The sequence below is a fragment of the Diadema setosum genome, chromosome 21, assembly GCF_964275005.1.
Source record: "Diadema setosum chromosome 21, eeDiaSeto1, whole genome shotgun sequence".
NCBI classification, from domain to species: Eukaryota; Metazoa; Echinodermata; class Echinoidea; order Diadematoida; family Diadematidae; genus Diadema; species Diadema setosum.
The window spans coordinates 20,512,334-20,530,621 of record NC_092705.1 but is presented as its reverse complement, the minus strand read 5'-3'; the positions used below and the strand labels follow the sequence as shown (position 1 = coordinate 20,530,621).

General features: G+C 38.3%; 1 protein-coding gene across 1 annotated transcript; it reads left to right on the top strand.

Moving 5' to 3' along the window:
* The first annotated feature begins 3,325 nt into the window (after positions 1-3,325).
* LOC140244714 (UBX domain-containing protein 7-like) lies at positions 3,326-17,806 on the top strand. Its single transcript, XM_072324330.1, has 12 exons — positions 3,326-3,392; positions 4,983-5,142; positions 6,040-6,104; positions 6,596-6,667; positions 7,362-7,471; positions 8,911-9,057; positions 9,781-9,871; positions 10,361-10,414; positions 11,246-11,358; positions 12,504-13,075; positions 15,231-15,336; positions 17,648-17,806. The coding sequence occupies exons 1-12, from the start codon at positions 3,326-3,328 to the stop codon at positions 17,804-17,806; spliced, it is 1,716 nt and encodes a 571-aa protein (XP_072180431.1).
* Positions 17,807-18,288: the final 482 nt, after the last annotated feature.

The following is an 18,288-nucleotide window of genomic DNA, read 5'->3' as shown; positions in this document are numbered from 1 at the left end:
AATGTACAAATCTCGAAAAATTGCATCAACGGGGAATGTTAAAACGTCTCGCCGCGAGATGGAAAAATGTTCAGTTTTGCCGAGAAATGTAAAAACGCCGCCGGGAAATGAAAAGAGTATGTATTTTCACGATATTACGAATACATGTAGATGATGAATATTCATGATGAAGCGGGACGGGTGCCCAGATAGTGCTTACCCGCGCGCGCGCGCGTATAGAGCCACATCACTCCACACACAGACAACTTGCCCAGTCACATCTCGTTCGATCGCCAAAAGCGGACAGTTCGACACATTCTTCTTCTTCTTCTTCTTCTTCTTCTTCTTCTTCTTCTTCTTCTTCTTCTTCTTCTTCTTCTTCTTCTTCTTCTTCTTCTTCTTCTTCTTCTTCTTCTTCTTCTTCTTCTTCTTCTTCTTCTTCTTCTTCTTCTTCTTCTTCTTCTTCTTCTTCTTCTTCTTCTTCTTCTTCTTCTTCTTCAAGTCTGCCTCCTTCAATAAGCTGAGGATTCTTGCAGACTGTGTTATTTTCAATATTACAGTAATACAGTATATTCCCTGCAATGATGCAGACAAGTTAAAACAGAAGTTAGTTATTTGTATAGACCACTAAAGCCTATGTCCCGTATATATTCTGCTAAAAACTTTAAACCGAGTTTAAACCAATGTTTGGTCTAAAATGGGGCTAAAGTGTTAAAACTTTGGTCTACAGTAAAATACGGGCCTATTACTGCTGAGAGCTGCATGCGTTGGATCTTTTTTTGCAACTTACACATGATTTAATGGGGCTGTGTGGCCGGGGAGCTGTTAAAAAAAACAACAACAAAAACACCCATCACATAATTCAATATGCCCCGTCCTGTAGCTTCTTCCCATCTAAAGTGAGAGGGGGAAGGCAAGTGAACCAATGACCCAGACCCCATAGTCCAACAGAACCCGTGCACCGGCCTGAAAAAACACCTTGCATGAGGCACCCAAAAGTACAAGGTTAGTATAGACAGGGGCGGATCAAGGAATTCCGAAAGGGGGGCGCTCGCATTCTCCCATTTTTCTTTTTATTTCTTTTGTCTTTACAATAGATAAAGACTGGGTTCGCCCCCCCCCCCCCCACTGATAGATGTATACACACAGATTAGAGCAACCCTTTTTTTTTCACTCGTTTTTGGTGGGTTTATAGGTGCTATTATTTGGTAAATAAAACTCCAAGTAAGTCAGCTGGGGTCCATTACCGAGATGCCAACACAAGTTTCAAGTAAAGGCCTCAGAGCGCAGACAACACAGGAACCAGGGGCCGTGCAGTGTAAAAATCTGAATGAAAAGAACAGAGAAAACTTAAAATCAAAACAAACCCATGACTTTCTGAACTTTAATCTTGAGATTCTTCCCTCTGACTTAAAAAAAAGATAAAAAACTAAAGAAAAATGCATGTGTGCAGTCATTGTGTATAGCCGAATGCCATCATCGCTCCGCGGCAAATTTATTTTTGAAATACACAATCATTTTTGCAGCTTGAAATATAATTTGTAATCTTGATTTTTCTGGTATTTTCGCACCATGTTTCAGAGTCAAAACAGACAGTATAACTGTTGACGACATTTGTACGTGTCTAGTGTCTGCCGTTAAAGGACAAGTTCATCTTCATAGACATGTGGGTTGAGTGAATGCACTATGAGCAATGTTAATAGTAAACATCAGTGAGAGTTTGAGCAAAATCGGACAATCCGTTAAAAAGTTATTAATTTTTGAAGTTTCTGCTCAGTCACGGCTGAAGACTACTATAGCTTGTGATGTCACATGAGTATACGACGAAAGAAAGATTAAAGAAAATTCAACATATTTCCATTTTTCGCGCACAACAAAAGAACACTCGACTTCCCTCTTTCAGAAGGCAGGGGGAATGATATTACCCTAAAGTTCACATCCACGTCAGCATCGCAAGTCGAAGAAATGTGCACTTTATTCAAACTACTAAAGTAAAGTTTTGTGAAATTCTCTTTTTATTTTCCTTATATAGTTGGACGCATGTGACATCATACACTGTATGGGTATTGGTCTTCTCTTCCAGCAGTGACTGCGCATATACTTAAAATGTTCGTAACTTTCTGAACGGATTGTCCAATTTTCTTCAAACTTTCACTGATGTGTGCTACTAATATCACTGCATTCTCTCAATCCTTTGATGAAGGTGGACTTGTCCTTTAAAGACACTCGTGTCTTCACACCATTTTTTGAGGTTTTGAAGTTTTGCTGCTTCCCATCATTTGCGTTAATTGAAAGGCAGTTGAGTCAGAAATTAAGGCATCTCAGTCAAAATGAGGGAAACAGTTCATTTTGTCAGTGACATTGTCATTTTGTACGGCATCATGATTTATGTGACCTGATTCCTGCTGGAGACGCCATGGATCCATTTTAGAGGGATTTGGATGCTTCCAGTGTGAGATTTAGAGGAAATAGGTCTGCATTACACCCATCCTCACTCCTATTTGACAATCAATAATTAAAGATATTGCCAAATAAGGGCATTCAGGTAAACTAAAAAAAAAAGTACATATTGTCAATATTGTATTTTTAATTGGTATATGTTGTATTCTTTATTTGGTATATATTTGTTTTTGTTTACCATTTTCTTATTTGTTGAAATGTTTGAATATGTATATGCATGTAAATATATGATATCTTTTCATTTTTTCGTTTCATTTTTGAAGCGCCATGAGCACTGAAAAGTGGACCTGTGCGCTATACAAGTAGCCACTATTATTATTATTATTATTATTATTATTATTATTATTATTATTATTATTATTATTATTATTACATGGCATAAAGCCGAGTTATAATGGCCGAGTACACGTATTTTGAGGACTAGATGACTTTTGCTACTTCTTTGACCTACATATTACTTCCGGCAATCGAATGAAGACCGTGGCGCGGAACTTGCACTCGACGTCGCGCGCATGCATTCTACAATCACGTTCGTGCATGTCAGTCGCTCAACACATAATCTGTGCATATCTGTGAATAATGCGTGCATCGAATGCATATGTGAACTGTGTGGGCCAGTGCTGTGCGGCAGCAGTGGACGAAAGATCCAAATCGTAAACATCATCAAGGATAAAGGTTGCAGACTGCAATAGTGACTAGTGTATTAAAAGCTACTTCAGTTCGTTCAAAAGTAACGGTTAGAGTCATCGTCACGTGAGAGAGAAATGGCGAAGTAGAGTGATCTGTGAAAGTGAAAACTAAGGCTACCATTATCCGCTGCTCTTCGACTTCGTATAGGTCTAGACTCTACTCATTCAATTCCTCGTTTCATTCATTCTTCGACATGATGACGACGGCTACAAACAAAAAGGATGACATGAGTGCACTGGCCGAGACCTTCGCATCCGTCACAGGTAAATTTAATCATCATCGATAAAGTTGAAGTATCATGAATGCTCGCACTCGAACTTGTGTTCATGGGGTGACGGCCTGCTGACTACTGAATGCTTGATCTTAGTATCGTTACTAACGTTAGGTCAACAAGTATTTTAGGTAGAGTTAACTGCGACCAGCCCCAACACGCAGTCTCACAGTGTGTAACTGTGTATACGGAGCGTCCCGGGGTTAAGGTAGAGTCTACTAATTATAGTTATACTAAACTTTAACGTTACAGGGGGAGTAACGTGTACGTGTTTAAAAGCGCCTTTACAAAATTAAAAGGGGTGGGGGGAGGGTGCGCACGTACGCTCACCCAATTTTTTTTCCTTTTTATTACCTCCGCCAAGGGGGGAAGTTATGTTTTCGGTACTGTTGGTTTGTTCGTTCGCTTGTTCGTTCGTTTGTACATAGAAAGCCTACACTGAAACTGAATGACACCCCCTCATGACACACAGTTCGAGTTCATCCCAGTATATAGCTTCATGTACAAGCTGCTTCTACTACAGTACATCAAGGTATCAAGGTATGTGCGCAAGTAACTTAAAAAAGTAGGTCTAGTTAACGGATTGGGATGAAACTTGCAGGAAAGGTTGAGAATGACACAAGTACCAACCGATCAGACTAGTCTAACTTTTGGGTAGTGATCCGAGAATTTTTTGGGAATTTATGAAGGATTTTTGATATTTTAGCAGGTAGGGTCAATGAACTTGCGAGTTCAGGCTGCGCGCATTTGAGGTTTGCATGCGCGCACTAAAGTGCGTGCTCTAGTTTCTGTTGTTAGGGCGAGGCGCACCATGCAGCTGAGAGTTTATGACGTAACACTAACAAAGGCTGCTATATTGCGGGATTCGGGCGACTCTGCACACAATGCAGTACATAGGCCCTATGGGTGGAAATAATAGAACAAGATCAGTGGTGGAAATGAGCTGCATGCTTGGCGGAGGTCTGCACTGCGCTCTCAGAGTGCTTCTCTAGTTTCTTCTGTTTTTATAAAAAGAGGGGGGCGCGTGCGCCTTTTGCGCCCCTGCCTGGGCCCGCCACTGCTTTACTACCTGATGTAAGTTCCATTATTTGTATTATCTAACGTTACACAGAAAATGTGATGATGATGTCATGTCTGTCTGATACGAATACACAGTAATGATTATGATTTTAATTTTTATCATGACTTTAATTTAAAAAAAAGAAAATCAATGTTCATTTGAATTATGTTGTTTTTATTCTCCACCGTCATAGTAAGAATAGTGTCTACCTAACCAGTGTGATGTTGCAGTCATTAAAATTTATAACCACTGATAACAAAAAGCTGTCTTGATCATGAATTTTCTACATCCCATGAATTTATATTCCGTTTTCCTACATCTTGTACAGTTGTATCTGTGATTGTCTGAATTTAATAGCTTGTCCGAAATTTGAAAAGCTTGTCTGAAATTTCTGCATCGTGTAGCTATGATTCATCTATAAATGTGAACGCTGGAGAATGACGAGGAATAAGTTTGATTGTCAATAATCACAAAATAAACCATCCACCATGGCTTTGTTTTACTTTGTTAAAAATGTCTAAGGAGCCACTGTGGGAATTGGCCTGCGTCTTCTGGAAGTGTGCAACGGTGACCTGCAGAGGGCGATATCCATGCATCTAGATGGGGTTATTGACGTGGATGCGATCGAGGCCACCCCACATCCTCCAGACCCGCAGTCTGCTGGACCTTCTGTTCCTCCCGAGTAAGAGATAGCATCTCAAATAAAATAATTCAGTTAAGGTTATTGCACAGTGTAAAGGAATTCAATGGGTAACAGTTTTCAAAGGTTTAACGGTCATTTATCCCGTTTGCAAACATCACAAAATTTTGCATATTGTTGAAGAATAATGTCTCCCAACAATCCCCACCATCGTGTATGAAATCTTACCTGAATTACCTGAATTACCTACGATGACGCCCATTAAGTTGAAAACTTGTAGAGGGCCATTCAAAGGATTTAATCCTGAGCCTGAGGAGATCCACGTGTTGTACTGTATCGACGGAATTATCAGTTAATGCAATCTGGATGAAATTTGTTATGCTTCTGCTTCCAGTGATCATTGAGCTTGGACTTGAAGCTATTCACAGATGTTGCCATGACAGCATCTGCACAAAGGCTATTCCAAGTATTTACTACCGGTACTCTCTGACTGAAAGACTTCAACCTTTTACTTGTTCGACACCTTCCTTTATACAACTTCAACTTGTGACCGCGTGTAACATGATCATTGATGACAAAGAGAACAGCTGGATCAAAGTCTTCCATACCATGCAAAATTTTGAACACTTGAATCATAATGTTCACGTCGATACTCTCGGGATGGAATCCCCAAATGCTCGAGTCTCTCAGGATATGACAACGATCCTACTTTTATTATTAGATATCATATTTGAATTACTTTTGCTTTGTTGCCTATTTTAATGCAGATTGTGGGCACAACACAGGAAATAAATATGTCAAAAATTTTTTTTGTATGTGCAAGGTTTCATCATGCTGAATTAAATAATGAAAGTGGTAGCATGTTTTGTTAGAGGTAGAACTCAGTTTCGTATCTCTTGAAAGGGTTATAACATGCATTGTTTTGTTTATTGATTATAGTGACTCTGTGCGAGCTCCCATTCCAAGCAAGAGAGACACCCTTCTAGAAGACTTTCCAGCCTTTGGTAAGCTGTTGAATATACATGTATGATCACTATTGAAACCGTTTAGTTTGTAATGTAAGAGTTAGCGTAGCAAGTATCACACCCCCCCCCCCCCCAAAAAAAAAAAAAACAAACAAACAAACAAAAACAAAACAAAACAAAACGAAACAAAACAAAAAATTATTATTATATTTTATTCTGCTGTAAGTACAAGAGACTTATGGTGTTGGCTGGATCACAGTGATTGTTGTTACCAAGTTTAGATGTAAGAATTTCACAACAAATTTGCGAGCTTCAAGTTGTGACTTACAAAATGATGTCATGGTTGTGTGATTGTCAAATTAATTTGTCATCATTTTGTGTTATTGTTCAGATCTTTTCAGATGCTTGATTAGTTTGTTTCGATTTTTTTTTATTTTTGCCTATTGTACATATTTCGATATGGTTTGGTGCATTAGTCGATGAAATTGTCATTTTGTAAGTTTGACTTTTACATGTTTTGCGTTGATTAGGTCCCAGACCAAGACAGCGACGTACTAGGCAGTCTGTATTTGATGGGCTACGTGACTTTCAAGCTGAAACAAGTAAGTTATGTCCTTGGTTGAGCAGAACATCGCCATGTGGCAACATAATCTAGAAATGCCGACTACTGCTTTTTTTTTTTCTCAGTATTTTGTACTTATTGTGCCATAAATATTACAGGTTTCATATACAATACTGCTTTCCTATATTATATTACTACATGTGTCTATTGCAGGAAAGGTAAAATTGTCCTCAGAAAAATACCTTCAGAATAAGAATACTCCAGTGCTGTTTAAAAGGTTGGCCTTCCTGGTCATCCTAGTATTAATTTCTGACACACTTTTGATTTTAGACATCCTCCTACAGATTTTGCAAATGCTTTGATTTTTTTTTTCTTTGCTTGATGTTTTACATTTATCTTTCTTTTTTTCTTTGACCCAGTATTTAACAAATTCAGAGAAGACAAACACTTTTGTAGGTGTTGTGGATTTTACAGCATTTATTGTATACTGCTCACATATGGCAATGCCAAACTAAATATGAGTTATATACCATGGTCAATAAATACTGTCAGCTTGTGGAATATGATTATAAATTCCAATTAAAGGTAAATTACTTCATATTTTGATTGTGTTCAGTATTTTTGTCATTAATTTTGTCATTACCAGCATTACTCACACTATGTGAGATGTTAGTGCTATCTTGGATCAGTGATTATAAGAGGGTAAAAGCTGTGCCACCCGTGTCTGTTTTCAGGGCTCCAGGAAGAGATGATACGGAACCCACAATCCTCCTCCAAGAAGAGAACCCTGGAGGATCTCTTCAGACCCCCACTGGACCTCATGCACAAGGGGACCTTTGTCACTGTGAGTAAGAAAGGGCTGAAAACTTTGAATAGGCTCAAATAATTGTGTTATGAATGTAAATAGCAAAGGGAACCTACCAGGGCCCTGTTTTATGAAGAGTTGAAATTGATTATATACAGTCAAACCTGCCTTAGCGGCCACCTGTCTATAGCGGCCACCTGTCTATAGCGGCCACCTGTCTACAGCGGCCACTGAAAAATCCCCCCGAGAGAAAAGCCCTGTTAAAGACCCTGTGTATAGCGGCCACCTGTCTAACGCGGCCAGCGGCCACAAATTTTGTTTCCCGCGGTAGATTTTAACCTGTCTATAGCGGCCACAGAACCGGTAATTCAGCATGTTTTTCTGATTTGTGGCAGTGCAAGACATTCATGGGCAACGTTCAGTGATCGCCACCGCTGCATTCATCACTTATTCAGTCATAATAATGCACTAGTGTAAAGCTTTCTTCATGACTGCACACATGCTACTGTGCAACAATTTCATAAACACCGGCATTGTTCAATGCATGAAATTTACGTGTGTATACTTACGCATACATTATGTACATTAAATACTTATCAACGTATCCAACGATGATATATGTACATGTACAGGCAATGCACATTAAGTTGGATTACCTGTCTATAGCGGCCACCTGTCTATAACGGCCACTTTTTTCGTTTCCCTTGGGTGACCGCTATAGACAGATTTGACTGTAGTTGATTTCAACTGTATATCAATGAGAGCCTGTGTGGTAAGGAAATTTAAAATCGATTTTATCTTTCGAATAAACAAGGCCCTGGTAAGGCATGTTCACAAACTGTGTGCTAATACATGTACAGTGGTGTGTGATAAGTTTGTTTCCATATTCTGCCCAGGTTGGTGCACTCCTGATGAATGACTGATTATTCCACTTTTCTTTCCATTCCTTTTTGATCAAGCTAAGTGTAAGATATATAGCAGTTGCATTCACAGAACTTCTGTTTTACTTTTATTCACATCCTATTCCTAATTATACTTTCCACCTACTCAGAGTTGTATTTTGTTGTAATTTTCAAACTGATATATTCATTCGTCTAGAGTACTATTATATTGCAAGTGAGAAATACTGCATAGGACACTTGCCTGACTACAACTGTATGCAATGTACTCCTGTGCACTTTGAAGGAATGTGTACAATTTCTGGACATTTTGACATCCAATAATTTCTTTTTTTTTAGCTTGTATTTGACCTGTCCATACTGATAGCTTTTGAAAGCAGTGATGGAGTACACTGAAGTTATACTATATGTTTACTGTAGCATCAATTTGTTTAAGCAAACAAACGTGTGTGTGAATTTTTGATATGTTAATATGATGACGAATGTAAATGAGCTACAAGCTCTTGTAATGCTGGACACAATCTTGTGAAATCTATTAAAGTCAGCTTTGTTGCTGTTTGTTTGAACTCTTCTGTCTAGGCCAGGGAGGCAGGTCAGAATCAGGGCAAGTGGCTGATGGTCAATGTCCAGGATGTGCGAGAGTTCAGCTGCCAGAAGCTGAATCGAGATGTCTGGAGTGACTCCACCGTCCGCAGCATCATCCGAGAGGCTTTCATCTTTTGGCAGGTAGGTGCCATGGAAACCATTGAGGTGTGGGTGAGGCTGGCGATATGGGAGGGTTCGGAGCTATGCAGCTACATGGAGTATGCTGAGAACATTCTGTGAGATAAATGTCTTTGAAAGACATTTCAAAAGGTCATAATTTGTCACTATGTTTCTCATTATTCCTGATTTTGTTTTCATAGTTTTAAGAGGAAATGAGGTTGTAGTAGTCACTTTAAAGCTGTGTCACTATTGATTGATTATGACCAGTATGTATGTATTCTGAATATTTCATATTAAGAAAAGAATATGTTTATTTCAGTAGACTTGAAGGGACTTCAAAACTCATGTGTCTTTTGACTTCCCCTTGTTTTCTTGATGTGCCCTCAGCTGGATGTATCATTTCAGAATACCAATTGTGTTTTCACCGAGTTTTCTGTGAGTCACTGAGATAGTTTCGCTTATTCAAATTAGTTGACAGTACTGTAAAAGTGGTTTCTTTCGCAGTGGTTTTATTTTTTTTCGCGCTTTGAGGTTGAACCGCGAATTTAACATTATGCGAAAATGTTTTGAACTCATAGCTTGTTACAACGCTATCATTACCAACCGCGAACTTAAACACACGCAAAAAAGTCCGCACCGATGGAAACCGCGAAAGTTTCTGTACGCGAAAGAAACCGCTTTTACAGTAATATGTTTGATATTGTTTTATGTGAAGATTTGTTTCCGTTCATCTATTTTCTCCAGGTTTATCATGACAGTGAGGAAGGTCAGCGTTTCAATCAGTTCTACAAAGTGACTGACTTCCCCTACGTCTCAATAATTGACCCAAGGACAGGTAAGGACATTGGTGTGTGTGTGTGTGTGTGTGTATTTTGTTGATGTGTGTATGTGTGTGTGTGTGTTGTATGCTTAGAAGTGATAATTGACTTGTTGCACTCAACTTGTAGTTGAATAAAGAGGTATTCATCATGATGAACAAAAGTCAAGCACCCGGGGACGATAAGATGTAGAGGCGCACAATTAGCTTCTCTGATCTGGTGGAGGACGGCTTTCTGGAAACTAAAGCTTTATTCATTTGCAGATCTCTTGGCATTCACTTTCATCTTCTGTTTGTGAATGTGAAAGATTGTAATAGATAGTATAAGTGGTCATCAGAACTTTTTACAGATTGACTATACAATAAATGGAACGTCAACCATGAGTGCTATATACCATCTCAAGTGAATATTGTATTGAACATCATTGTTATGTAAATCTGAGAGAACTTCGAATTGAATTTGACACATAAAAATTTCTGTTGCATATCTCCATTTTATTCTGTCAGGAGAACAAATGGCTACATGGCACAAGATTGATAACGAGTCATTCTGTGATGTGGGTGAGTTGCTTTTCAGGAAGTCTCACGAGTATATTACTGTTGTATTGTCCCATTTGGTTAGGAAACATGAAAAGAAACAGAATGAAATCTTGTCAGTTTCAGATAAATTCTTTTTCTTTTTCCCATATCTCTGTCCTCTTTCTCGCTGTATTTCTCTAAAATATTGCTTCTTGAATGTATAGATACACTATATCGTATAAGCAAATAGAAGATGCTTTGCCTTTAATTTTAGTCACAGTAGCGATTTGTAGAATCAAAGAGATCTCAACATGTATAGAATTTACTCGAAAGAACAAATATCTTGAATCAGATTAGTACTGTAAAAGTAGAAATTTTTGTTTTACCCCGAGCCACTTTCAGTCAACTTTGCTTTTTTTTGTAATTCTGCACATGAGATTGTTTTTGTATAGAATTAATGTCTCCATAAATGTTATGTGTTGCTATTATTGCAGTTGTTGATTACAGTGCACAATTCACACGAAAAAAAAAAAAAAATCCACCCCATGAAATATCCTGTAATAGCAGATGTAGTAACTAGTAGGAAAGTTGATGAGCCATTATTCTTATAGAAATAATATGTTTGGAAACCAATTTTGTCACCCATGAATATAACATCTTCTTTTATCCTGTATTCCTCACATTTCTCATGTCTGCAGTATCAGTGATTTGTAAACCCTCAGAAAAGGGACAGAATGTGCTGTATACTTCCGCATGAAAGCTGAAATGAAGATAATGGTTGTATCGGTAAATAGAGTCAGAACTCTCTTGTAACTGAACCAGTGGTGATGATGTGCTAAACACCTGACTTTGTCCAATCTTCTTATGACCCAGTGATGCAGTTCCTGAGTGACCACAAGATGGATGTCCCAGATGTCATCCCACTCTCTCCTCCTGCTGACAGCCCCTCATCATCAGGACCCGCCCAAAAGAAGGCAAGAACGAGGGTGGGTACTCCAAATCTCATGGGGAAAAAAAAATGTAAAATTAGAAATCATTGAGGCATGAATTTTCTTCAATTTTTCTCCATTTACAAATGAAATTTGTAAGATTGCAACTGCTGATATCATTTTAGCTAGTTCGGCGGGGACAACTAGCTAAAATGATATCAGCAGTTTTACCTATATTGTACATTTTGCTACTAAATTTCAATTCCGTTTGCTTTAAGTGATGGCACTAGGTGAGGGCTTCAAAACTTCTACACAGAATTTTGACCTTTGACTTCTTTGACCTTTGACCTTGATTTTTTTACCTATATTGTACATTGGCTACAAAATGCTACTCCTTCGCCATTTCTAACCCGATTTCGATTCCGTTTGCTTTATGTGATGGCACTAGGTGAGGGCTTCAAAACTTCTACATAGAATTTTGACCTTTGACTTCTTTGACCTTTGACCTTCATCTTTTTACCTATATTGTACATTTTGCTACTAAATGCTACTTCCGGCGGGGACATATATTACGCACTGCGTAATTATGATTTTTTGTGCATGTTTTAATTGTAAACTTTAGGGTGCATTTAAATGTTCTAAAATGTACTGTACCATTCTGTACTAGAGGAGCTCTTGAATGCTCTCAGAGTGTACCATACTGTACCATACTGAGCCAAAAGTGGACCACTTCATGATGTGCTCCAAAAGTGTACCTGTACCAATGCCAAGCAGAAGTTGGCATGTAAAGAACTTGTGCAGCAGGCATTTCAATATACCTCAATTTACATCATGATGCAAAGAGCTGATTAAAACCCTCCACTTTATAGTGGTCTGTTCTGTTCTTAAGCATGATATTCACAAAGTAGAAGGGGGAACTCTGTCATGATTGATTACATTCTTAGGCTTGGTACCCAGTGTGTTGAAGTTGCAAGCAATTGCGCAGCCTTTTGACCCACAAACATTTAGAATTGCCATTTCCTTTCAGTGAATAATGAAGCACATACTGGTAATTAGTAGCAAATGTATAACTCAGCTGGACCGATAACAACTCAAGGGTCAAATAGCTCACCATCTCTCTGTCTAGCATGAATTCTTTGACACCTCTGCTTTTTAAGTTTTTGGGCAGCTTCACAACTTCCTTCCTTGTCATTGTCGACCAGAGTATCATTGATGCCAGTGAGGAGAGCCAGATAGAGGCGGCCATTGCAGCGTCCCTGGCCGAGGCTGAGGCAGCAAACTCCAGATTGCAGCAGGAGCCTAAAAAGGGTCCAGGCGTCATCTCCATCGCCTCCGATTCTGACGACGCCTCGGACAACGAAGATGAAGACGACGTCGTAGAGACGGTGGAGAGCGACTTTGCGTTCAGTGACTCGGAGCAGATTAGCGAGCGGTCAAACTCTGTGATTGTGAGTGTGCCCTCTATGAACGGCGCATCATCATCAGTCAGGACTAGTGTTAATGTGGATACGAATGTCGCTGATAATGATGATGACGTTACCATCGTGAAGACCAGAGTTGAAGACAGGGACTCCAGAACAAACGGACAACTCAAAAGTGAAGGGAAAGGTGTCGTGTCGAACAGTGCAGGCAGGAATGGCGACGTGGTGGGAAGACGAGCAAAGACGATACCTGAGGTTGCCAAGCAAACAAGCTCGGAGGAAAAGCTTAAACCTGAGAAGGAATCGCAAGAAAGTGTTGATGAGGATGATGATGTGGAAGATGTGTCAGGTTTGTTTCCAGATCAATGTTATTTGGCATTGATATGCTTCTTCTATGATTGTAATTTCTTAAAATAAAACCCTTCAATAAAATTTGTGTTGGTTCCTGCATGACTCAAAATATATCACTTCATATAGATACAGAAAACTTGTTTTTTTCTTATACTCATACCATAGAACTACATATGTACAGTATATACATGTGTGTAATGTTGTGTAAAAAAACCCACAACAACGTGTTGATGTTTTCCTGCAACTTTTTGATGTGTTGTCATTCAGTTTCAGCAGATTTGTATCAGTGATAGCATAAATTATTTCCCTGTAAATATGTAGTTGCAATCCTTTTCATGAAAGAAAAGAAGAAAACAAAACAAAGAAAAACAAAGGCAAATCAGTGTACACTGATAGTACAAAAAGATAAATAGCACAAGCGCTAACAAATTGCCTTTGCACTTTACGACTTGAGTTCAAAGTAGTGCCTAGGCAGGTTCTCTGTGCTCAACAGGCCTGAAAAACCCTCAAATAGCTGTGTTTAAAGGGGAATGAAACCCAAATACATATGTGGATTGAGGAAATGCAGCAATATTAGTAGAACACTTCAGTAAGGTTGTAGGAAAATCAGACTATCCATTCAAAAGTTGTGCATTTTTTAAATTTTGGTGCCACCATCTCTGACTAAGAAGACTTCTACAGTTCATGATGTCATGCATGGACACCAATATTAGGAAAATATAAAGGAAATTGAACATATTTCACTTTTCTAGCATTGTGAAAGAGCACCTGACTTACCTCTCTCAGAAAGCAGAGGGAATAATATTACCCTTAACATACTAGTTATGTCAGTAACAAATCAAGGGAACAAGTACTTATCATGGAAAGAAAATTTGTTGAATTCCCCTGTGCTTTATATTTTCTTTATATCATCCATGTATGACGTCATGAACTGTAGTACATGTAGTCTTCTTATTCAGCGATGGTGGCACCAAAACTTTAGAAATTAAAAATTCATGAATTTTTACTGATTGTCTGGTTTTCTTCGTACTTTACTGGTGTGTCCTACTGATATTTGCTGTGTTCCCTCAGTCCACATGTATATTTGAGCTTCAGTCTCCTGTAAAGATTATTATTTAACTTGTTTTGAGTACTAAAAGTGAATACACAGGAAGCGGATATCTGGAAAGCACGTAGTGTGTGATTTTAAGAGATTGATGAACTTATTATGCTTAACCAATTAGTAACTGAACCGCCTGAAACTGCCCACCTGCTTTTTTATAGTTTCATGCTTTACTATTTTCAGTGCTTTCATGTAGAATATATGATTATGATATTTGAAAGAGGTCAAAGGTCAACAAAGGTATGTCAGAATTATTTTTGTGATACACAAGTCTTTTGGTAAAGTCTTAAGGGGGAAATCCAGTGCAAATACAAGTTAGTCTGATAAGAGAGAGTAAAATATTACAAGTTCAACGGTATGATTTTGATCGAAATCAGATGAAAAATAAGAAAGTTATGACATTTTGAATTTCGCTATTTGTAACAGTTCTTCAACAGTCAATATGAATATGCAAATGGCAAAGTGAGGATGTCATTCCTTCACAACTTGCCATATAGTTGTACATGAAATTATGAAATTTTCAGTTTTTAATTCAAATGTAATTATGCCCGAGGCTCAAATCCTTGTATATCTGACTGATCACTATTCTCTGAAGTTATTCACCCAGGAATAACATCATGTTTCAGACTTCAATGACAGAAACATTGAATTTTCGACACTTTTTTGTATGCAATCAATGGAAAATTGTGAGGTTATGACATGGTTAGCTCACTCATTTGCATGTTCATATCCGCTGTACAAGTTCTGTTTTGCAGATATTAGCAAAACTTCAAAATGTCATAACTTCCTTATTTTTCATCCAATTTCAGTCAAATTTTTACCTTAAGATTTAACCGTAAGATTTTACTCTTTTTTTATCAGACTAACTTATATTTTAACTGGATTTTCCTCTTTAAAAGGCTTTCAAATAAACATAATTTATAGTAGACAAGAATAAATATGCAGTACCGGTAATCTATTATGCACAATTTACAAAGTTGTTGAAACGAGAGTAATGTTGCTGTACCTTCTAGGGAACAATAGGTCATTATGTACAGAATCGTCAGTTGCTAAAGGTTTAATTGTACATTTTTTATTGCAGGACCAAGAGCCAAGGTGATGTTGCGATTCCCAGACGGGAGAAGAAAACAGGTGTGTCTCTCTGCTTCATCAACTCTCAAGGTAAGAAAGCCATTCTCGGATCATTTTGTTTCCCTCCCCATATAGACATACTGTAAATGCTGAAATGTCCACGGTTGATTTGTATTTACAAATTTTGTGAATAGACTCTCAATCACATACACTGTATATAACAATGCTTGAAAATATTGACAATAATTGAAACAAAAGTTTGCTGTGCACGCACTGTTATAGACTAGCGCACTAGCATTGTAACATCAAGTGACAACTAGCACTATTTTCTATCAGATTTGATCTCATTTCAAGTATTGTTTTAGCAAAACAGTTTCTTTGAGAAGTCACACTTTCTTCTGAATATTGTTTATTTTCTAAAAATGATTGTTATATTGAGGAGATCACAAAGCATGAAATTAACCACTCAAGTAAATGGCCGATCAACTGCCACTTGCAGTATCAGGAGTGTTGCCAGAAATCAGAATTTGGAATTTCTCTGCAATTGCCTCTGAAATTGAAAGGAACATAGAAAGCCAGTGGAATCTTAAATCAAATTTAAGCAAACTTGATAATGATTTGGAACTAGGACAGAGCACATGATTTAGATAACAGTGATCATCATGATGCTGTGTTTGTTGTCAGGTGAAAAAGAGTGAGGTCAGTAGTTAGGATTACAATATTTTGATGATACACTCAAAGAAACAGTTGCAGGACAGTGTCAGAAATTCAACTCCTCAGACTGTAAACTTTGTACAATAAACAGAGTGAAATACGATAAAAAAAAGCGATATTGCCTCTTGAAAGTATGACTTTTCATCTTTCAAATAAAAAAAAAATAAAGCTAATATAAACTGCAGAAAACTGTGCCGTCACATAGCTTTCTATGTGACGACAAAGTTTTCTGCAGTTTATATTGGCTTTATGTACTACTAAATTCCTGCCACCCGTACAAAAATGTTGAAAAATGAGCCTAAATTGGCGGGAAATATGCAGATGCTGTTAAATTTTCTCATCAATGTTGGTGAAGTTACCGTGCCTGTCCTTACCAGGGAAAGCTCCGGTTTTTTCCCTGACATTTCAATGGCCCAGGGCGAACAGGCTAGTGGTGGTGTCAAGATTTCATGAGAATTTGATTTTCCTCTCCAAAATCAGATTTTTTAAAAGGATATTCTGTCTGTTTTTTGGGGGGTTTTGGTTTTGGTTTTGTTTTTTTGTTTTTTGTTGTTGTTGTTTTTTGTTGTTGTTGTTTGTTTTTTTTTTTTGGGGGGGGGGTTTAATGTCAAGAAGTTGGCAACTTTGCTCCTGTGTCAGGGGTCAAAGGCAATTGAATTCACAAAAAGTAGTACCAGAGGAGGCCTATAGGCAGACATTTTCATGTAATATTTCTGTAGGAGACCATATAGCATCATGCTTTGGTACTATAACATGTATTCTTATTTGTTACTGATATAAGTTATCTTAACCCTAACTAGGCCAGGCTATTTAGGTAGTTGATAGAGCCGGGGGGGGGGGCCTCCCAGGCCCCTCCTCCAGATCTCGGCCGTCAACCGCGCGATCGGGACGAAAATTGGTACACACATTGCCTATGGTGTAATCTAAAATACCATGATGTTAATTTTTCAAAAAAAATTTCATTTATGCTAAATTATGCTAATTTATGCATAATGATGCATGAAATCAGACTATTTGGTATAAATCACAAAATAAAGCTCAAAACAGGCACATTTTTTGTGTAAATATTCTTTTTAGTGTCCTTAGCAAATGTAATAAAAAAAAATTGTGATATCAGAAAAAATTCTTAAGTATTTTATTGTTTTTTGAATTTCTTATGTATTTCTTTGTTTTTTCGACTTTATGTTTTTCATTGTTTTTTCGATGGAATTTGTTCGCGACATCGCTCCGAACAAGAAAATACGTTATTCATTGATTTTAATCAATAAAACACCAAAATAATCATGCTTTTATGAAATTTGCCTGCAAGCACAGTTTGCATTGAAATTGTACACGAATTCACGTTTTTGAGCAATTTTTGGTCTGACATGCATGTACAAATTTATGCGTAACTTTGGAACTGCGCGCCCGGGCGTCGCAAATTTGGTGTCAAAAGATGCGGGAGACTCGAAAGAAAAAAGTCATGAAACGTCGCGGCGATAGCTTTTTGCGATTGCGATACATCACGCGGAACGTCGAGGGGGGGCCTCGGAGGCCCCTTCGGCCTAGTTAGGGTTAAACATCTTGAGATTAAAATGTTTTTTATGGAAACAGTTAATTATGTTAGCTGTAAGCTCCAAGATTTGTCAGTGCAATAAACCTTTATAGCTGAGAATCCCTGCCTATCTCTTTATTCTTCCTTCTGCAGGCTCTCATCAAGCTTATATCCAAAGAGGGTTTCAGTGAGGAGAAGTACGAACTCATCACAAACTATCCCCGCCGGCGCCTCTCGATGCTAGACTCAAACACCAGTCTTTCTGACGCAGGATTGTGTCCCCAGGAGAGCGTGTTTGTTCAGGAGCGGTAGTGAAAACCCCATTGACAGTGACAGGATGGAAAATGGCTAGTTGAAATGAACAGACTGCAGGGGAAATATAGCCTACCCACCACATGGAAAAGTTGCTTGAGGAGCTGAGAGGGCACCTGCTTTTAGGATTGTCATGCTTGCAACTTGGTATCAGTCTCTGCATGGTCAGTCTGTGTACGGTCAGTCTGTGTACGGTCAGTCTGTGTATGGCCAGTCTCTGTGTGGCTGGTCTCTGTACAGCCAGTCTGTGACCAAAGGACAAGCTTGTTTCATCATGTATGTAATACTCGACCTGTATCCCACATCAGTGTTTGAAGGGCACATTTGATGGTGTGCATGTAAATTGCATGGGACCATCGCTCCAAAAAACACAGATAGCGAGTAATATTTTTATTTGCAGACATATGGATGGGTTGGAGTGGTCAGAAGCACAGCTCTCAAACGGTAGCATTCCTTTTATTGTTGTAAGGAAATATAGATAA